This window comes from Dipodomys spectabilis, unplaced genomic scaffold (genome assembly GCF_019054845.1).
Source record: "Dipodomys spectabilis isolate Male_0828 unplaced genomic scaffold, ASM1905484v1 ptg000019l, whole genome shotgun sequence".
In the NCBI taxonomy this organism is placed as follows: Eukaryota; Metazoa; Chordata; class Mammalia; order Rodentia; family Heteromyidae; genus Dipodomys; species Dipodomys spectabilis.
In genome coordinates this window covers 9924812-9947711 of record NW_024870696.1, presented here as the reverse complement: position 1 = coordinate 9947711, position 22900 = coordinate 9924812, and the positions used below count along the sequence as shown (strand labels likewise).

At 38.0% G+C, this 22900-nt stretch overlaps 1 protein-coding gene across 1 annotated transcript in view; it reads right to left on the bottom strand.

The window, feature by feature from the left end:
• The window catches only part of Trim58 (tripartite motif containing 58), a 70625-nt gene extending 52095 nt beyond the window's left edge, over window positions 1-18530 (bottom strand). Inside the window, exons 1-6 of the mRNA XM_042674566.1 lie at window positions 18480-18530; window positions 16183-16360; window positions 12027-12374; window positions 8119-8235; window positions 4223-4399; window positions 3522-3639 (exon numbers count right to left, since the gene is read on the bottom strand). Coding sequence (XP_042530500.1) covers window positions 3522-3639; window positions 4223-4399; window positions 8119-8235; window positions 12027-12374; window positions 16183-16249 — 827 coding nt within the window. The 5' untranslated portion in view covers window positions 16250-16360; window positions 18480-18530. The remainder of the gene's footprint in view (window positions 1-3521; window positions 3640-4222; window positions 4400-8118; window positions 8236-12026; window positions 12375-16182; window positions 16361-18479) is intronic.
• Window positions 18531-22900: the final 4370 nt, after the last annotated feature.

Genomic DNA, 22900 nt, shown 5'->3' with positions numbered 1-22900 from the left:
GCTTCTGCATGGCAAAGGACATAGCTAGCAAGATAAATAGAAAGCCCACAGATTGGAGGTCTTTACTAGCCATACAACAGATCAGAGCCTTGTATCAAAAATATACCAAAAATTCAAAAGATAACTGCCCCCCATAACAAACCCTCAAAGAAACAACCATCCCATTAATAAGTGAGCTAAAGAAATAAAAAGAAAAAAATAAAAAGCTCACTTATTATTCATGTGTCATTAGACACATGAAGAAATGTTCAACATCTCTGTCCATAAAAGAAATGCAAATCAAAACTACATTGAGATTCCATCTCACCCCAGTTAGAATGGCCATTATCAAGAAAAGAAATAATAACAGATGGTAGCAGAGATGTGACCAAAAGGGAATACTACAATGTTGGTGGGAATGTAAACTGGTTCAACCACTCTGGAAAGCAGTATAGAGGTTCCTCAAAAGACTCTACATAGAGCTCTCCTATGACCCACTAATGGACATTTACCCAAATGATCACAAACAAGGCCATACTAAAGCTACCAATACAACTATGTTTATTGCAGCATTATATACTATAGGTAAGCTATGGAATCAACCCAGATGCCCCTCAGTAAATGAATGGATCAGGAAAATGTGATCTATCTATCTATCTATCTATCTATCTATCTATCTATCTATCTATAATGGAATTCTATGCTTTCATAAAAAAGATTGATATCATCCCATTGATAAAATGGAAGGACTTGGAAAAAAATCATATTAAGTGAAGTAAGACAGACTCAAAGACACACAAGCTCTAAGGTTTCACTAATTTGAAGTAATTAGTATCTGTCTAGAGTATTCCTAGAAGAGGGTCACAATAGCTCAATAGCTATGTATGTACATATGACCATATAACATATACTGTGTCAAGTTATTTTTTTCTCTGTCCCCCCTTTTGGTTTATCTCCTGTAACCTCTGTTCTTAATTTTGGTACCTTGTGTCCTGTATATATGATTATTGGATTTGGGGAAGGGAAGGGGGATAAGAAAATGGTGAGACAAAGGAAAAAGTGTAAATCAATGCAAAAGTGATACTCACAAGTCACTGTGTTGAAAACAAACTATAACTTGGGAGGAGAGAAGTAGGGATGAGGGAAAGTGAAAGAAAATGAGGGTGGGGATAACAATGTTCGACAAGCAGTGTTCTTATTATCTTACTTATGTAACTATAACTCCTCTGTACATCACAATAAAAGAAAATAAAACTTAAATAATTGCATTGTGAGTAGGGAATGGGATGATCTGGTTCAAGGGTTCAAATTTTAAATTAGAAGAGGATCATGTTCTGTAGATCTAATTTACAGAGGGCAATACAGAATCTGTTATTAATATGAGAAAGATAATCAATACACACTATGTACATATATAAAACTATTAGACCACTATGTTACATACTTTGAATAGTCTTGGTCTATGAACTATTTTAAAATTCAAAAGACCCAGAAATGAACCCACAGACCTATAGCCATCTAATCTTCAATAAAGGAGCTAAAAAAATAGAATGGAAGAAAGATAGCCTCTTTAGTAAATGGTGCTGGCAAAAATGGTTTATCAGTTACAGAAAACTAAAGCTAGATCCCTATATATCACCCTGCATCAGAATCAACTCCAAATGGATCAAAGACCTCAGAGTCAAAGCAGACACTCTGAAAACATTACAGGATGGAATAGGAGAAACCCTAGGTCTCCTTGGCACAGGGTGAAATTTTCTTAATAGAGACCCAGAAACACAACAAATCAAAGAAAGGTTGGACAAATGGGATTGCATGAAATTGCAAAGCTTCTGCATGGTAAAGGACATAGCTAGCAAGATCAATAGAAAGCCCACGGATTGGGAAAAGACCTTCACTAACCATACAACAGACAAGAGTCTCATACCTGGAACTAAAAAATTAAATCCCCCAACAACGAATACTCAAAGAAACAACTGCCCAATAAATAAGTGGGCTAAAGACTTAAAGAGAAACTTCTCTGAAGAGGAAAGAAGGATGGCCAATAGACACGTGAAGAAATGCTCAACTTCTCTAGCCATAAAAGAAATGCAAATCAAAACAACATTGAGATACCACCTCACCCCAGTTAGAATGGCTATAATCAAAAACTCTAACAACAGATGCTGGAGGGGATGTGGACAGAAGGGAACCCAACTCATTGTTGGTGGGAATGTAAACTTCTTCAACCACTTTGGAAAGTAGTATGGAGGTTCCTCAAAAGACTCCACATAGAGCTCCCCTTTGACCCAGCAATCCCACTTCTGGACATTTACCCGAATGATCACAAACAAGACCATACTAAAGCTACCAGCATAACTATGTTTATTGCAGCATTATTTACCATAGCTAAGATATGGAACTAACCCAGATGCCCCTCAGTAGATGAATGGATCAAGAAAATGTGGTATATATACACAATGGAATTCTATGCCTTCATCAAAAAGAATGACATTGCCCCATTTGTTAGGAAATGAAAAGACTTGGAAAAAATTATATTAAGTGAAGTAATCCAGGCCCAAAGAAACATAGGTCCCATGGTTTCCCTTATTTGCAAAAGCTAGTATATTTCTGAGACAAGCAGAAACAGTCAGATAAGTTGATGGTAGGCAAAATGAACCCCAAGATAAGGACTCAAATGGTTTATCTTTTTTGCTATTGTTTCTAACATACTTATAAGATATTTCTTTGTTGCTTTGTATGTCCCTCCCCTATTGCATAATCCGTTTTCACTGCATTTGGTATAGGTATAATTTGTGGAGGGAAAGGTGGAACCATTGCAACAATGAGATGTACAAGACATTATATCGATAAACAAACTTTACAACTTTGGCGCGGGGAAGGGTGGGAGATGGGAAGGGATGGGAAGGGATGGGAAAGGGAAACAAAAGAGGAGGCAATAATGCTTGATAAGAAATGTACTCATTATCTTGCCCATGTAATTGTAACCCCTCTGTATGGTATTTTCACAATAAAAAAATTTTAAAAAAGAAAAAAATGGCCCGAGGATGGAACTACACACAAAAGTTACTGTACAAATATATGTTTTAATTCATGAACTGGTCTAGTGATTGGTGTTAGGTTTTTAAAAAGAGGTAACTGATAAGAAGAGCACCACACACGTGGTATTCAGGTAAGGGGTAAGTTTATTCATTGTTCTGGCTGGCACCAGGCCATGCTGGCCCTCCATGCAGCTGGGAAAGGCCTGGGAAAAAGAAGAGAGAGCTGGGAAAGAGAAGAGAGAGCTGGGAAAGAGAAGAGAAGGAAAGAGCTGAGAAAGAGCTAAGAAAGAGAGAGAGCTGGGAAAGAGAATGTCTGGGCCTGGGCTAGGCCTTATCTAGGGTATGGGAGGAGAAAGGTGTGGCCACATCAAATTCAGATGTGACCTCAGTGGATGCAGATATGACCTCTTCTAGGTGTGCCAGTTGCCTAGGTAACACAGGTACTGGGTGGTAACTTTGCAGGAGGGTGGAGTCTGCTCACCATCCAGGAACAGACCTTACAATTGGTAGGACCGAATTTTAGTGAAATCAATGTCATCCCATATGGTATTGAGTTCTAAGTATTCCTTTTGGCAAAGCAATAAGTAGCGTTTGATCTTTAGCCTATAGAAGCCCACAACTTATAGTTGAAAAAGAGTAACACCTAATCGATATAAATCATCCTGAGAAAAGTGCAATAGAAATTTGCTGAGGAAAGTAGCTAACTAATTTCAGAATTTCTAACTCATAAGGAAGAGGAATGAGAAAATTTGCTTTTCTTATTAACAAAAGAGATGAAAGGAATAGAACTAAGCACAGGATGGATTGTGAGAATGAGCAGTACAAATAATCTAATGAGAGGATATATGTAGATATAAGATGTTTTGCCGTCAAGTGAATCCAAACACAGTCCTGCCAGGCCCGGGTGGCTCATGCCTGCAATCCTAGCTACTCAGGAGGCTGAGATCTAATGATCATGGTTCAAATCCAGCCCAAGCAATAAAATCTGAGAGACTCTTATCTCCAATAAACATCAGACAATTGAAAGTGGCACTATGGCTCAAGTGGTAGAGCACTCTCCTTGAGCTGAAGAGGTCAGGGACAGCACCCAGACCCAGAGTTCAAGCCCCGTGACAAAATACAAACAAAAAGGAAAAAAAACCCACAGTCCTTTGTTCCAGCTGCTGTTTCTTTTTATTTCAATATCACAGTGTGATGATTACCACTGGAGGATTTTGCTCTGACCCAGTTCAGCTGAAATGGAAATTGCTCAATATGGTCAGGAACTTCCTTCTTTGCTGGCATGAATTTCACATATTTCATATCACCATATAACAAGGTGCGGATGAGCATTGTGTTCATCTTCTGTGAAGAAAGGAGGAATATCAATGACTTTAAGCCTGAAAAAAAAAAAACCATTGAAACTGCTAAGATAGGAGTAAATGCATATAAAAACAAAACAGATGAAATTGAAGACCCTTTCCAAATACAGAGCCAAAGTAAACATCATTGCAGAGCATTGTATATGACACCATCATACAGAACACCATCTAATCTCTTCATCTGAAACTGAGTACTGATCTCATGTCAGAGTTTAACTACACAGCATATAATATTAGAAGGAAATAACCCAAACTGACCTCTCAAGAACTATCTTCATCAGTGTTTTCAATCACAGAACATTTCCTCAGCACAGGAACACCATAGGCAGAGTAGAAGTGTGACAGAGGGAGGGAGATGTCAAGGAGACACCACCTTACACACAGCACAGAAGCAGGTCAGTTTGTTCACAGATCAGGAACTGGCTATGCAGCAGGGGAGGTAAGAGAGGAAGGAGTTGCTGGTAAAAAGGAAACAAGCAAAAGGGGCCCTGGCAAAGAGTTTCAGCATTTGGGAATTCGGGGGGCTGAGACGGAGATGGGAGGATTAAAATGAGAGGGAATTAGGATTCTTCATTTTTAGATTAAGGTTTTGCTGTTAAGAGGTTATTGCGGGGCTGGGAAGGTGGCTCAGTGGTAGAGTGCATGCCTTGCAAGCATGAGGCCCTGCGTTTGATTCCACAGCACCACATAAACAGAAAAAGCCGGAAGTGGCGCTGTGGCTCCAGTGGTAGAGCACTAGCCTTGAGCTGAAGAGCTGAGGGACAGCGCCCAGACCCAGAGTTCAGGCCCCATGATCGGCAAAAAAAAAGAGGTTGTTGCTTACTCTCATTTGTTTTTGAAGGAGAAACAGCAGCACCTGTTTCCTGTTTACGCTGCTGAAAATGGTGTGATACTCCTGGAAGTCTTGGTGTTTCCAGGGGAGAAGGGAAAGAATAAAAATAAAAGGACACCTTTGCAACAAGGCTAGTGCTGTAGAACCTTGAGGTTTGGGATTTGGAGGGGTTGGGAGAGGGGAGAACTTGTCCTGATGGATGTAGAAACAGGTTTTCAGAACAAGGTGATCAGTGCATCTTTGCTGTGAGTAGCTGAACATTTATTTAGGTTGGTGTAGTGTAAACCATCTCTCTCATTTACTTTCTTGGTTCTTGTCTAATACTAGCACCTTATATTCAAATCATATATTTACTTTGTTTTACATATCTCATATAGATCACCGGGGAATACACCCTCAGGATGGTTATATGCCAAACATAAAGTCATTCTTATCACACATTATGCATAGAACATTTACCTGAAAAATCTGAGCTTTATTCTAAGTTACAATCAGGTGGGACATATTCAAGTTAGATGATTGACTGGGAAAGGCACAGGGCATTTTAAAAATAGCATATGGCATGTAAATGGTGGTAACCTGGTTATATATCATCCTTGCCAAAAATATTTTTGCTCTAAAACAAATCACAAGGAAGGAGGGAGAAAGAAGAGAAGAGGAAAGAGAATGAGAGAGAGAGAGAAAGAGAAAGAGAGAGACAGAGACAGACAGAGAGACAGAGACAGAGAGAGAGTTTGTGAGGATATAGGCTAGATTTTCAGTGAAGAATAAGAATATATATATATATATATATATATATATATATATATATTCTATGAGGTTTCTACAGGTTTTTCTGTGATTTTCTCTAGAAAGAAGAGTTAAAAATTATTTGTTTCTGAGTTTCCAAGAAAGTTGATATTAGAATTTGTACATGATTTGTAGAGTACCAGTTAACACTTTGCTAGGTGGCTGCTGTTTAGGTCCCAATGAATGAAATAGAAACTTGCCTTAGAGTTCCCCAAGGGATGCCACCAGCTCTGCAGAAGCTGATTGCCACCAAGGCTTGGGTTTGTTATTATGGCATTCCTCAGTCCACTGAAAATATTTGTGACTTTTTTTTAATCAAAATCTACTGAATACCTGCTGCAGTCAAGGTGTGATTTTCTGTTCTGAAGACCTTGTAATGAGAAATGCATTCTCTCTTTCCAGTGGGGCATGAAGAATTAGCCTGTCAATTACAGCTTAATGCTAGGACCCTCATGCTAATGAGACTTCATACCCTTCTATAGATTTTGACACTGTTTTGTTTTTATTATTATTTTGCTTAGCTTAAAATTCTATTTTTAAAGGAATGCTTTTATTTCATTAACAAAGTCAAGTGTTTGTTTTTTTCCCAAGCAGAAAGCATCAGTAATCTTGCAAAGGGTGTAATACGTGAATCTGGGTAAAGACCTATAGAATTTACTATGATGTCTAAGGTAAAAGAATCTGCATCAAAAGCTATGAAATAGTGCTTTTGATATTGCTCTTTTCTTTTGTTTAAGGAATATCTCATACACTTTGTGAGCATGAAACAGCTTTGTCAAAGGCAAGAAGGGGGACACAAGTTGTTAAGCAGCTTCCTCATTGGTAGAGGAAGTGGTCACACCAGAACCATCTCAGCTTCTAACAGTATCATGTTGACAACTTTAGGACACACTCATCTTGATTACAGCTTCTTTTTTTGTAAAAACATGGCACACTTCTTCCAGTTGGGCATGAAGTCTTAGTGGTGGCATTGTACCCCACTGAACAGACACCATGTCATTTCCATCCCTCTAGGATGGAATAGACAGAGATGGCTCTCTATTAGGAAGTCCATGGGAATTTACTACATATGGGTATCCTTAGAATCTCTCACTGTAATTCTTTCTCCTAAAGTCAGGTAGACTCTGATCAATTATCCCTGGGCAGGTAGTTTAGACAGCTTCTGGCCAAAGCTCATCACTTGGGCCTGTTTTCATTCCAGGTAAGGCAGCCAAAAGTATTTAGTGCCAATCAATATACCATAAGATCAAGTCACTAGAAGAAATTAATTATAAGACATGAGAGTTTCTGTGAAAAATAGGTACCATATGATATTGAACCTATACACCAAGAGAAAGAAGATCTCATTTTTCTATTATCCTATAAATCTGGAAAAAATAATAAATAAACAGCAACTACAAAGAAAGAGAAAATAAAAAGAAGAATCATTCTTCTATTCAATTGATACTTGTGTGTCATTCTTTTCATCCTAGTTGGGCCCTGAGCAGGCCACAGATAAAAGCAGCAAAGAAAGATGCATGCCTCTTCTAGTCACATGCACAGAGCACCATGCAATGTCATGGTGAGGGGTGCCTGGCTGTGGGATCTGGGGCAGCATTCAGAGCAAGAATAAATGGTTCACCTGGTTCCCAGAGGGATGCAGAGATAATCTAGAAATGACCAAGAAAAAGTAGATTCCATGAAGAGGGGAAAGTAAATACAAAAGCCTAGAAGTAGATGGTCCCCAGTGATTCTTGCTTGTAATACTAGCTACCAAGGAGGCTGAGATCAGGGTACATCATGCTTCAATTCCAGCTTGGGCATCAGGTCCACAAGAGGCTATTTCCAAAATAACCAGAAAAAGACAGATGGGAAGTATGGCTCAATGGCAGAGTGCCAGACAAACAAGTAGACCATGTATGAGGCTGAGTTTAAACCCCCATACCAGAAAACAAAGAGAAAAACAAAGAAGACTAAACACAACACTAAGATTGTTCAGAGAGAACAATTCTTCCTCTTGAGGATTTTTCTACTTAATTTTAAATATGAAATATCCCTGATCCCATTCCTGACTAGTATGTAAAGAGATTTGGATGAGCTCTATACAAATGAAATCCACCCCACTCATCCCGCTTACCTTTGGCTAGATTACTGCAAGCATAGAAAATACAGGTGGTCATCAAGAAGATATCAAGGAAAATCATAAATATAGCCAGTCTCACTGTCCAGGAACTGAGGCTCAAGTCTAAGGCATCTGAAAAACACGAATTATTTCTCGTGAGACCCAGCCTGATATTAGGAGGTTTGGCTGCTGCTACTGATTCTTGCCTGACTCTCCCACATAGACATTAACAGATAAGCAGAGACTCTACCTCCCTGGCCCTAGCCTTCCTGGTTTGTACTCCTCCAAGAAAGCCAAGCCTTCTGACCCATTTTATTTCCATTTTGTCAAGGACTTAAGCAGTGTGTCATCTTCAAAACTGTAGAAGAGGAAAGGGGAGGAGGGAATGCAGTAAAAAATGCAATGCATAGCCTATAAAATTAAGAAAAGTGAGGGAGGAGGGAGTTTGGGTATGAGAGGTGAGAATACTCAAAGGAATGACATTGACAAAAACACATTGAATTCATAAAATGCTTTTTTTTTTTTTTTGTCAGTCATGGGGGCTGAACTCTAGGCCTGGGTGCTGTCCCTCCCTCTTCAGCTCAAGGCTAGCACCCTACCACTTAAGCCATAGCACTTCTGCTTTTTTCTGCTTATGTGGTACTGAGGAATCAAACCCAGGGCCTCATGTATGCAAGGCAAGTGCTCTACCACTAAGCAAACTTCCTAGCCCCCATAAAATTCTTTTTTTAAATTAAATTTAATTTGTTTCCACTTGAGCCACAGCACCACTTTTGGTTTTCTGGTGTTTTATTAGAAATAACTATGCCTCCATCAGAAAGAATGACATTGCCCCATTTGTTAGGAAATGGAAAGTTATGGGAAAAAATTATATTAAGTGAAGTAAGCCAGGTGCAAAGAAACATAGGTCCCATGGTTTCCCTTATTTGCAATAACCAGTATATATCTGAGACAAGCAGAAAAGGTTAGATAAAATGATGTTAAGCAAAATGAACCCCAAGATAAGGACACAAGTGTTTTTTTTTTCTTTTTTGCTACCATTTCTAACATATTTATAAGGTACCATGTGATTTTTTTTGTTGCTTTGTATGTCCCTTTCCCATGGTATAACCCCTGTTTTCACTGTATTTGATGTAGGTATAATTTGGGGAGGGTAAGAGAAAAAACAAATTGTTTAAATAGGGATACAGGTTGACCCATTGCAATAATAAGATGTACAAGATGCTATGTCGAAAAACGAACTTTACCATTTAGGCTCGGGGGAGAAGGGGAGAGTGTAGTTGTGGAGATGAGAGGGAAGGGATAGTCGGGGAAAAACAAAGGAGGAGGCAACAATGCTTGATAAGAAATGTACTCATTACCTTGATCATGTGATTATAACCCCTGTATATAACTCTGTACACTATTTTCACAATAAAAATCTTATTTAAAAAAAAAAAGAATAGAAACAGCAAAAAAAAAAAAAAAAAAGAATCTCACTGACTTTCCTATCCAGGCTAGCTTTGAACTATGATTCTCAGACCTCAGCTTCCTAAATAGCTAGGATTATAGGCTTAAACCACCAGCGCCTGGCTTATAAAATGCGTTTTGAATGGCAACTCCATTGTACAATTATGTAAAGATGATTTTTTTAGTGTAAAAGAGCCATTAATTATGAAGGATATAGAAAAATCACCAGGTCCAACAACTGCTTTCTTTTTTTAATATGTTTTTTATTCTGAAAATACCATACAGAGGGGTTACAATTACATGAGCAAGGTAATGAGTACATTTCCTATCAAGCATTGTTCCTCCTCCTTGTTTTTCCCCACCCATTCCTGCCCTCCTATCTCCATGACTACACTCCCCTCAACCACCCCTCCTTCCCCAGCCCCCAGGCCCCTGCCAAAGTTGTAACGTTCATTTTTGACATAGCATCTTGTACTTCTCATTGTTGCAATGGGTCCACCTGTATCCCTATTTAAACAATTGTTTTTTTCCCTTCCCCTCCCCAAATTACACCAACATCAAATGCAGTGAAAACAGGGGTTATACCATGGGGGAGTGACATACAAAGCAACAAAAAAAATCACCTTATAAATACTTTAGAAAAAATAGCAAGAAAGAAAAACCACTTGTACTGTGCTCTTCTTTAGCTGGCCTGAGATAACAATTGACTGTAATTAATGCACAGCAATTTGCAGTTCAGTGTAGAGCAAGACATATTGTATTCTATAGCTAAAATGCATGTAGAGCATTGGATACTTGAATATTTCTGTGGGATTGTTACGGAATAGGAACAAGGGTGAGATAAATGAAGGAGAAAATGACCTTAAGAACTAAAGAAGATCAACCTAATTGACAGGCTGCCTTGTTTTTCCCTAACTAGGGAAAAAAATTCAGGGAGTTTCAGGCTTTCACTGAGTTTTCTCAGAGAATGCATCTGCACTGGAATCTCCCGCAGGAGGGGGAAAGAAGATTAAAGAATGTTATCGGAACCCACACAACTGGAAAACCACAGAAATTTGAGATCACCTGATAGACAAGATCAAGACTCAATCTAAGAAGCTGCCTTCTAAGACGGACACAAATGAGGTAAGGTTCCTACTGTGGTGAGGTTCCAATTATCACTGAGCATGAGCCACAGGTCCAGGTAGATCTGCTCTGGGGATACCACCTGGGGTTCAATAAACCAGCCAGGGAGGAAACCTTCCTCTCCGAGACTCTGCTGAGATCTATTGGGTCATTTATAAAACTTCTAATTGACCTGAATCATGAAATGGTAACCTCTCTGTACAACATCTTAATAATGACAATAAATCTATATTTTAAAATGATATCAAATGATTTACAAGATTTAAGATATAAAACAAAAAATCTAGTTGGTAGTAATTATCAGAGAGTTGTTTAAAATTTACCAGCAATTTGCTTTTCAGTAGAGGAGAGTATTTGAAAGGATCTTGTCAGTGCTGACCATTTACTGTGTAAATGTGGTACTAAGGACTTCCAGGGTCTATGCAGAGTGTCTGTGATGGATGAGGACTGGTCTCTGTACTAGTTGCCAATGAGAGAGAGGCATAGATGATCATCCACACATCATAAGGAACAGGAAGAAGCATCTTCTGATTTTTAGTCATTATTTGTACTAGAAATGGACTGGGTTGGTTTCATCTAAGTGGCATTTAAGGAGGAACATACAGAAACTCTTCTGTGAATGTAGAATATTGTCCAATGATATTTATAGAGAGCAGCTGATTCAAACTAAGTTTATGGTTGAGTCACAATCCTACCTTTTATCCATTAGGACAGACCACCCTGCCACCCTGCCCTGGGAAATGTCTATGCACAAGTGTGTTCAAGTGCAAATCTGTGCAGCTATGTGAATAAAATAAATGTCATAAAGGGGAGACGGTGTAATGTCACTGGAAAAGTACACTAATATGCAGAAAGTTAGAATTGAGAGTGAGCTAGTCAGACTGTTCCTGTCCCTGTCTAGCTCACATTTGGAAATAAGAATGGCATTAGTAGACTGGGCTGTGTTTCTGGCACTCTGTAGTATTGGGACAGATTCTTTGGTAATGACCCTAAACAATCATTTTAAAGAAAGAGAAGAGAGATGAATATATTTCAGTTAACACAAGAAAAAATTTGAATGATTTGATCAAATGAATGGTATTCTGGCATTCCATATTAGTGTTATGTAGAATTCAGCTACCTTTGTCCATTCATACTGAGTACAAGTACTAACTGGAAACAAACACAGTATTAATTTTCCAGAAAGTATTCATTTCAGGGGGAGGGAAAGCGGGAGAAAAACAAGGGAGGAGGTAACAATGTTTGACAAGAAATGTACTCTTACAAATGTAACTATAACCCCTCTGTACATCACCTTGACAATAAAATTAAATTAAAAGAAAAAGAAAATATTCATTTCTCAGACTTACTTTTAACAAGCAGTGTAACCCTGGCTCCTTCAAAGTATGTGGAGCTTACAAAGTAGCATGTGTAAATCCCTCCATCTGAAGGATGGATGGAATCGATCTTCAGAAGCACATGTCCATTGGTGATATTCTCCACCAGCAACTCTGTCCTCTTTCGGTACTCCGGTGCCTGCCCCTCTGTGTAATCCTCACCATTCCTAAGAGCATACACAAAGCCTGACCGACCAATACGATACCATGTTATATTCATGCTGCTAGCATCCATGGATGAGCTGAGGTAACAAGGCAGAAAAGCCTTTTCTCCAACCAAGGCAATGACTGGTAATTGTGGTCCTCTCACATCAAATTGTCCTGTAAGTGATTAAGCAAAGGACAGGGTCATTGCTGAGTAGGTAACAGGCCTGATTTTGACTGTCTGATGAGTGAGGAAGTAGAATAGGTTTATTTTCACAAAGGGTTGTGGTCAGTGAATGAGAAGTTCTAAAACAAGAATGCCCAAATACATTTTTGCATAGGAATTAATAGCAACAGATATAACCAATGTATACCAGTCATGTCATCTATACACAGTTGAAAATCAAGTTTATATAAATCACTTTAAGTCTCTTAACAGTTCTATATTTTGTGGAGTATTGTCTTCATTTCTTCAGTTTACAGATAAGAAAATTAAGTCTGTGAGTGATTGACTATCTTGTCCTGTTATCTGTACTTAGGAAAGCGTTATGTAAGAGTTGGGATATAATTCACCAAATGTTTCTTTGCTTTAAACCACAGTAAAATATCAATGCACTAAAAATAATGTTTCATGCTAAGAAAAAACTGAATGTCATAATACTTTCTCAATGTAAAGAAAGAATGTAAAAAAATAAAAATAAAGTAGATATTTTACAAAGATACAAAAGACTATATCAGAACTCAGTTATAAAATAGGAAATGCAGATTTGACATCCCTAATCTGAATAGCTGAAATTCAAAATGCTTCAAGACCCCAAACTTTGTGTGGACTGATACGAGGCTACAAGTGTAAAATGCCACACATGACTGCATATGGTGAGTCAGAGGAAAAATGAAGGTACAGAGAAATATGGAAGATATTTCATCTTTAAGAAAAGGTTCAGGGAAAACATTAAGTTCTGTCTAAAGATATTTCTTACGTATAGATAAATATTTCAAGATTTGAAAAGGCATAATACCCAAAACATAAAATAATTGTTTTGGAGAATGGATACTCAGCCTTTGAAAACCTAAAGAAAACCACTGAATTTTGCCTTGAAAAAATGGAAAGAGATTGATTCTTTCCTCTTATTACTTGGGATATTTGCTTGAGATTTTCTCTGTTAAGAATGCTCATAGTGGGCTGGGAGGGTGGCTCTGTGTTAGATTGCTTGCCTTGCATGCATGAAGCCCTGGGTTTGATTCGTCAGTACCACATAAGCAGAAAAAGGCAAAAATTGCACTGTGGCTAAAGTGGTAGAGCGCTAGCCTTGAGCTAAAGAGCTGAGGGACAGTGTCCAAGCCCAGAGTGCAGGCCCCATAATTGACAAAAAAAATGCTCATTTTTCACTCTTGCATTGGTATTTTCCATTTAAATGAAGCACTTATGTTTACATATGTTGTCTGGGATGCACATCTCTTCTTATGAGGAACAATTCCTATGCTGGAAATGGCTCATCGTATCAGCTCTAACATCTCTTTTGGCAGTTCTGGGTGCTTGGTAAGAATTCTAGCACTTAAATCTTCTCCCCAGCCTTTTTTGCTTTAGTTATTTTTTTCAGAGAAAATTCAGATTCTAATTCAGTCTGGAATAACAGAATTATGGAACTGCATATATTCCAAATCTTTTATGTTTTAATATGGAAGTACAAAGACAATAAAATAAAATAAAAAGAGAAAAGCAAAAGAACTGAAGCCACGAGCAGATCTTGGGGTCCCAGAGCCCTGAGTGCAAGTATTATTCTGTCATGGAGCACCATATGGCGCAGGCTGTTACCTGGGCTCAGATTTAGACATGTGCATAGGATATAGTGCAAGATTAATCCCATACAAAGTCACTGAATATATCATTTTAATGCGTAATTGTTTAAAAATCATCAATGTGGGGTTGAAGAAGGTGGATGAAGAAGTGACATCAAACAAGATGCATTGTAATCCTAAACTGAGGTACAGAATAGTTCCTTTGGACAACTACTTAAAGAAAATAAAGTTTGGTATTATTATTCTTTCAACACCATTCTGCCTGATAATCATTGTCTTTGCTATTTGGTGTCTTTTGTTGTTCCATATGAATTTTTGGATTGCTTTCTCCATATCATTAAAGAATCATGATGGGATTTTGATAGGTATTGCATTGAATTTAGAGATTGCTTTGGGCAGCATTGCCAGGCAATTCTTTCCATTTCCTTAAGATTTCTTCAATTTCTGCACATACAAGGACATAGTCCATAAGCTAAGAAGACTGCTTCCAGAAAGAGAGAAGGGTTTTTCCACATGACATCAGACAATGGCCTAATATCCAGAATACACAGAGAACTTTAAAAATTAACTCCTCAAAAACTCAACAATCCAATTAATAAATGGGCTAATGAGCTAAAAGATCTTCTGAAAAGAAGTGAAAATGTCCTCAGAGAAGTGAAAATGTCCAACAGACACTTGAAGAAATGCTCAACCTATCTGCCAAAGAGAATGAAAATCAAAACAACATCAAGATTCCACTTCACCGCAGTTAAAAATGGCCATTATCAGGGAAACAAACAAAAACAGGTGACCCTATACACTGTTTAGGGGCATAAGCTTGTTCAACCACTGTGGAAAGCAATGTGGAAGTTCCTTAAAAAATTAAACATAGAGCTACCATATGATTCACTCCTGGGCCTTAATCCAACAGATCACAAACTAGCGCAACCATGTTTACTGCAGCCCTATCCACCATAGCCAACATATGGAATCAGCCCCGATGCCCTTCAATGGATGAATGGATCAAAAAATGTGGTGTATATACACAATGGAATTTTACTCATCCATAGAAAAGAATGATACTATAGTCCATTTGTAAAGAAATGTAAAGATCTGGAAAAAGTTATACTGAGCGCAGTGAGTCAGGTGCAGAGAGAAAAAAGGATGTATGTTTTCCCTTACATATGGAAGCTAGAATTAGCTTATAAGCTAGCTTTGTATATGTTGGGTGGTATACAAGTGAATACAAATGTACTAACTGAAAAAGGATAGATTCGAGGGAGACTTCAAGTAGTACAATTCCTAAGAAAAACAAAGTTCAGAAAAATGAAATATCAGAAAGTGAGTAATTGAAAGGGATGGGGTAGGGTAAGGAGAAAAGAGTAGATGAATGAAGAAGACAAGAGGGGGAAAATGGAGTGAAGAATCCAATGTATGTCCTACAAAATTAAGAAAATTGAGGGAAGTGGTAGGTGGGTAAGGAAATGTATGAGAATGTTGACAGAGGTAACATTGATCAAGGTATGTTGTATTAATAAATTGCTTTGCTAAATGGCAATTCCTATGTACAATTACATAAGGATAATAAAAAATGACACTAACAATATGATTTTAAAATACTTGAAAATTGAGTGTTAGAAGAAAATTTGGAATAAAGGACTTCTATAAGATAGCAATATGACAATATCTACTGTTTATTGAGTACTTATAATACTCTAGGCAGATTATATCTCATGGTAATTAAACAATTAACAATAAAATTAATATTTAGACATCTTACCCTGCATGATTTAATATATGCAGGCAGGGATTTTTGTGTTTCCTGTTCTTCACTGTGTTTCTCAGGTCTTAGATTTTTCATCTGGGAAACGACTAAGTTGAACTTTATGGCACTTGGAGGGCTGCTTTAAAATGTTATAATGCTAAGCATAAAGGTCATCATTTTCAGATCTGGAATTGTCAAGATGAATAAATCAATCTACCTGCAAAAATGGTCATTACTGGATATTTGAAGTATTTCATCCTCACAAAGAAAAAAAAGAGAGGAGAGGGGAGAGAAAGAGAACCAGGGAATAGATAGACGAGAGATAAAGCCTGTGACCTCCAGCTCAGGAAATAGTGAGACTTCAGGGAATTCTGAAGAATAGAAATACTTCTGAGCTAGGCTCCAGTGTGGAGGAAAAGTAGCTGATTCTTCCTCACTCACCTGAGGCTGGCCAGTAAAGCAGGAAGGAGAGCAGGAGGATCCTGATGCTCAGGTACCAGGGCTGCATTCCAGACTCCTGTCTTCCCCTGGACTGTCTCAGTCACAGTTACAAGGCTCGGTGAATATATGTTCCCGCTCTTCTTAAAACTCTTATTCAATCTTTTCTGATATTAAAGACCTAGGATAAAAAAGAAAGAAAAGGAAGAAATATTCACCAGCACTACTGGTTACATGGAGAAACAAATACCTCATAGTGCAAAGAAAAACTGGCCCTAAATTATCTGTATTTTTTTAAATTTTAGTTCATATTATGATTCCATTCTGCCAGTGATCAAACACAGCATCTTTTATACATACAGGATGGGCAAGCTGCATTCTCTTTATTCAGATTTTAGTAAGGTGTCATGCAAAAGTGAAATTTGAGCACAAAAGTATTTAAACCACATTTATTTAAAAATAATTAGATAATTTTGTTATTCTGTCCTCACAAAGAAAGGTGTGTGTGTGTGTGTGTGTGTGTGTGTGTGTGTGTGTGTGTGTGTAAGTTTGTGCATGTGTGTGTGTGCACATGTGTACCGGTACTAGGGTTTGAACTCAGAGCAAGGGTGATCTCCCTTAGCATTTTTACTCTCCATCTCTTAAATGACAGATCCATTTCTGAAAAGTTTATTTTTATTTTCTCAGTTACAATTGTATACTCTTCATTTACTCTTCTCTGAGTAGAAACATGTAGCAACTTTAAGTGACTGTGACATTACATTATTAGTCAACATAAAGTCATATGGAAAATACTACATGCTTGTTAGAATAGGACAGATTAAAAAAAGAATGAAAAAGAAAAGCCCAATTCCCATAGTAGGAATGTTAAGGGATTGATTGACATCTTAGCAATTGGAATGCAAGAAAAGTGCACAATAGACAAGCAAATTTGACAGCTTCTAAACATTCCCTTACTGTGGACCCAAAGAGGAGAAATAATTAATCTCCATGTAAAAAGTTTATAAATACATGTTCCTAACAGATCAGAATTCAAAAGCATTTAAGATGTCATTTTTCAGTAAAGATATTTGATTATGACTCCATTATTCCATGAAAAGAATATGTAGACATAGATAGACAAATACTTCAGAATCAAGAGAGCCAGTGTCCAGTGGTTGCAGATTGTACAATTCCATTTGCATGGAACACTATGAAAAGAAACCTGACTGACCCAGAACGGTGTAAAGATGTAAAAGGAGGTGGGGTGGGGGGTGGGGGTGGGTGAGAGGGGAGGCATGAAACAGAAAGAAAGCCAGACACAGTACTAGGGGCTGTTTGAGAAGTTGCAATTGTTCTTTGTCGAAGGCCATTGTGCAATTCTATATATGTGTGTCAAATTTCACAGTTTTATAAAAACAGAAAGATCCCACTTTCTGAGTGTAAATTCACAAAAATTATGGTAAAAACATTTTATTTTTTAATTTTTAAATGTTTTTATTGTAAAAATTGTGTACAGAGGGGTTACAGTTGCATGAGTAAGGTAATGAGTACATTTCCTATCGAGCATTGTCACCTCCTCCTTTATTTTTCCCCTACCATTCCTTCCCTCCCCACCTCCTCATCTCCCCCCTCCCCATCCTCCCAACTCCCCCTCCCCCTTTCCTACCCTTATCTCCCTCCTCCCCGCCAAGTTGTAAAGTTCATTTTCAACATAGTGTCTTCTACATCTTATTGTTACAATGGGTCATCTTGTGTCCTTCTTTCAGCATTTTGTTATTTCTCTTCCCCTCCCCAAGACAGAAAAATGTATATACAAGATGAGGGGCACCGATATCAAATACAGTGAAAATGTGGGTTGTATCATGGGGGAAGAACATACAGGAGAAACAAAAAAACCACATAGTACATTTTAGATACATTAAAAACAATAGCAAGAAAGAAAAAACAAGTTGTGTCTCTATCTTGGGGTTCATTTAAAAAAAAATTTTAGAACTTGATCAAAGTACAATGTACTTAGAATCCTATGTACTATCAATGAAACCTCCTGTGCTATTAAAATACACTAATTAAAAAGAACTTGTTGATACACTTAAAATCTGATGTCAAAATTAACAAAAGATAGTTAGAAAACAAAAATTCTAAGCACTATTCAAGAATAAATTCATAAGACTAGCTTTCTTCTCTCCTAGCTGCAGGAATCCAAGAAGCCTCACACTAAACGTACTGGCCCCGACACACTGTAAATTCTTTCAGTGAGTATTAGAAGGTATCTGTGGATTTTGTTACCTTTATAGTCAAAAAGCACAAGTGCTACTTACCCTCACGAGAAAGGTAAGCAGGCTGCCAGGCAGGGCCACTAAAGTAAGTGGGTGGAGGAGGGTGGTAGCCTGAGCTGCAGGGAGCTGTTTGGGCAAGTTAGGGGAGGTGTTTAGGTAGACCCCTGGGGATTGGCTAATTTGAATAAATTCCTACGTCAAGAAGAAACTGCCCAGGCATGGTATCTGGTGGCAGAGAGCTAGGGTGGATACAGAGGTCCTGAATGGGAACCTGATAAAGAGAGTAGCTAGGGCCTGGACATTATCAACTTCCCTTAAAAACAAGAACTGCCTTGCTACCAGCCAAAGCCTCAACGTTAAGTACAAACAGCCTTCTTTTAAAATGAGGAGCTACAGTATTATTATTCCCTTAATGTTTTGCAGTAGATGCTTTTAATTTTTTATTGTAAAAATACTGTACAGAGTGGTTACAGTTACTTGAGTAAGGTGATGAGTAAATTTCCTATCTAGCATTGTTACCCCCTCCTTTGTTTTTCCTCTACCATCCCTTCCCTCCCCACCTTCCCAATCCCCCCCCCCAGTAAAGTTTGTTTACAACATAGTGTCTTGTACATCTCTTTGTTACATTGAGTCAACCTGCAGTAGAGTTTTGACTTCATTTTTTGAGATATTTGTGAGGTCTATATCATACAACTGTGTTTCACAGGGTAGAAAGTAGTTGACCTCTGAATTGAGGGAAACATTTAGTCTAGGAATAAAAATGAGGAATAGGGGTACTAGTCGAAATAGCATTATAAGTTGGTGTCTAAGCAAATCTCTAATTTTGAAGGTACTATAGAGAACACAGATCTGAGATGTGGAATAAATCTAGAAATATATTGGTAAAGTGTTATACTGTGCATATATAGATAGTATTATAATCAGTTGGGTTTTTTTGAAATAATATTGCATTCTTAGAACAGCAGACGTAGGTCTGGAAGCAGTTAAATTTTTGGCAGGCTTAAACTCAGAGTTTAGTTAAGCATACATGAAGATTGGTGGTGTTGATGTGTGAACAAGGAGGGGTATCTGGTCTGTGGTTGGAGATGTAGTGGAATAGGTCATGGTACAAAAATAAACAACAAAAAAACCCTGGAATATGTGGCGAGAAGAAGACACAAAATTGGGTAATCATCTCCTCAGAGAGGAAGAAGTAAATGTTTCCCCATGACCTAATTATAATATTCTCTGTTACATTTTTAATGGCACGGATAGTAGTGATCTTTCTCATATGTCCTGCTAATTATCTGAGTATGACAGTGTATGTTTTGAAGTAGGGTAAAGAGTGTGCCAGGAGATTAAGTCTTGGGCCACAGAAGTTACCTTCTGAGGGACCATTTGTCATTCTACATAGCAAATAGTTATAGTTGTTGTTGTTGTTGTTGTTGTTGTTGTATAGTCTATAATTAAACCAGCTGTCTGAGATCTAGCAGGGAAAGTTCTTCTGAAAGCCATTTGAAAGAACTCAATGTGTTTTTTTAATGTGTGTTTTAGCAACTGTCAGACATACATGCAGCCATGAAAGAGCTGAGGAGCACTGTAGCAAAGTATTGTATGGTAGCCTTTGAAATTGTGGAGACAAGCTGATTTATCTGTCAGATAAGAGCTCCCCAGATGCCAATGACCAGGTCTTATTTCCCTTAACATACTTGAAATGGTGAAAATGATGCACAGCACACACACACATGTTCTATGAGTGTGTATGCTAGGGATCAGGCCCAGGGCTTTGCACATGCTAAAAACACATGTTAACATTGACTGACATTCCATTAATCTATTTTTTCAGTAAAGGTCTTATTACACTATGGTTTGTGAATATTTTTAAGGATATGAATATTTGGACTGCAGAAATTCATTTTAATTTGCTTTAGTTCTTCAAGTTCTTTCATCTTCTTATTGGATTAGAAACTAGGGATTATTTTTAATATGTTTTATTGTAAAAATACTGTACAGAGAGGTTACAGTTACATGAGTAAGGTAATGAGTACATTTCCTATCAAGCATTGTTACCTCCTCCTTTGTTTTTCCCCTACCATCCCATCTCTCCCCACCTCCCCAACTCCTCCCTCCCCCTCCCCCGAAATCGTAAAGTTCATTTTCAACCTAGTGTCTTGTACATCTTATTGTTACAATATGTCAACCTGTATCCTTTTTTAAGCATTTTGTTATTGTAGGGATTATTTTTAACCTTACTGTAGACAGTACCTTATATTTTCTCCTTTTTTAATGGGCATTTTCACATTTTCTCTTTAAGTTTCAAAAGTTTGATTAGAACACTCTAGATGTTGTTGCATTAGAAAGCTCATTTGGTTATGATATTTTATTGTTCTGGGGTGAAGCTAGAGAAGTACTCTGACTTGTGAGCTTGTAATAAGAACATAGTGGTACCATACAAGCTTACCACAGCTAGCCTTTATCAGTAATCCTCAAAATGGAGAGCTCAAAATTTGCATGTAGTTACATCTGTTTCATTCCAGGCTTAAATTTAAATGTAATGTATTATTCTAGAGGCAAGTTAACAGAGCAAACTCAGACACATTTCGAGTTCCCGCTAGCCTCCTTGTATACTCTTGGCACAGAACACATCTTGTCTATGGTTCTTCACACGTTCCTCAAGGGCCAGGCTGGGAATTAGACAGCAGGTGACACTGTGTACAAGACAGCCCGAGACTACACAGCCCTTGAAGGGAGAGCCACTGGCTGCATAATTCCACACACATTTGATTGCTCCCAGCAATGACATTTACATATAAACAGGTTTACAATCTCCATCATATACACTGAAGTCTAGGGAGATTGCTTGCTGAGTGAGGTCTAGTGACTAATCAAGAATATCTAGCCAAGAACCTGTGGCTCATGGCTGTAATCCTAGCTACTCAGGAGGCTGAGATTCAAGGATCACAGTCCAAAGCCAGCCCCTGCAGGAAAGTCCATGAGACTCTTATTTCCAATAGCGGTGTTATGGCTCAAGTGGTAGAGCGCTAGCCTTGAGCTGAAGAGCTCAGGGACAGTGCCCAGGGCCAGAGTTCAAGCCCCAATGACTGGCCAAAATAAATAAATAAATTAAATAATAATAAAAATAATCTCAAGAAAATAAATGAGAAATTGTAATGAGAGAATGCATAACATTTTTACAAGCTATCTGAAGACAAAGACATGTTGTCTGAAATATATAAAACTTTAATTTTAAAAAAGAAGTTATTTTATTTAAATTTAAATAAGGTTGATGTGGCCCTGGGCTTGCCATTCTCCATAGTCGTTGCAGCCCAGAACAATAGATAAATAAAATACGTTAAATAAAACAACAGAACTAGGGCTATGAAGCCTTTGGAAAGCTGGCAATTCACAATAGGGTAGTATCTGTCTTGACTTCCTTTAAAGGGGTCCCAATTGAGGGTTGAAGTCCTTTGCAGATTAAAAAAAAATCTATCCCAAGCTTTTCCAGAATCAATAGACTTCTGGTTGTGATTGGGCCATTTTGAGTGGTGAGACTCCCCCCCCACTTCAAGGATTAATTACTCTGCCTGTCTCTGTGGGTCACAGTACATCTGAGAAGCTCACGGAGACCATCAGCAGCTCTCTCTTAGGTTTTCATCACAAGGTCCAGCTGGGCTAGATCAGACTTAGAGGTGGGAGGAGCAGCAGCTGGAGCAGAGTCCTCACGTCATTGCTAATGCCAGGCTGAGTGCCACTCAATCATGCCCATAGCACTGAATCCACATTGTAGTGCGAACTGTGTTTATGTTGTCAGACTCATAGACAAAGGACACATATTCTTTGTCATATGCAGAAGTTCGGTTTTAAAATATAAATGTATATGAAATATACATTTACATTGCACCATATGAATATACACATAGTCAAAGGGTTTATACACAGGGATGGGTCCCTATGATATAACCCCTTTTAGCAATTGACAGTTTAAGAAAATGAATACTAGGGAACAGAAATGTGTTCTGTCTGAATGAGGTGGGATTCAAAGGGGAGACAGAGTGGAGGAATGGAGGGAGAAGTGGTAGACAAATACTATATATATATATACACATATATATATACATATGTACATATGTACATATACATATATATAAATATGTGTGTGTGTTGAAAAGAAAGTAGGAAACTTGAGGGGACCGATGAGGTTGGGACAGATTGGCGGGATTGATGAAGGGAGTGGCACTAATGCATTGCACACATAACTGACATGTTGAATTGAAATCACTTTGTACACTTTAAATAGTTTTAATTGATTAAAAAATAGAGGTGGGGGGAGAACTGTTCAGGTTTGAAAACATCTCCTCCACAGAGCCTGGGCTTTTTCTCTCCAAGGTCTCAGATACCTGATCCAGTGGCTTTTATGTTCCTTTTCTGACTTCATTTAACTTTCATTTGTTAAATTATCTTTAAGAAGTATGCAAAGAGGTTGT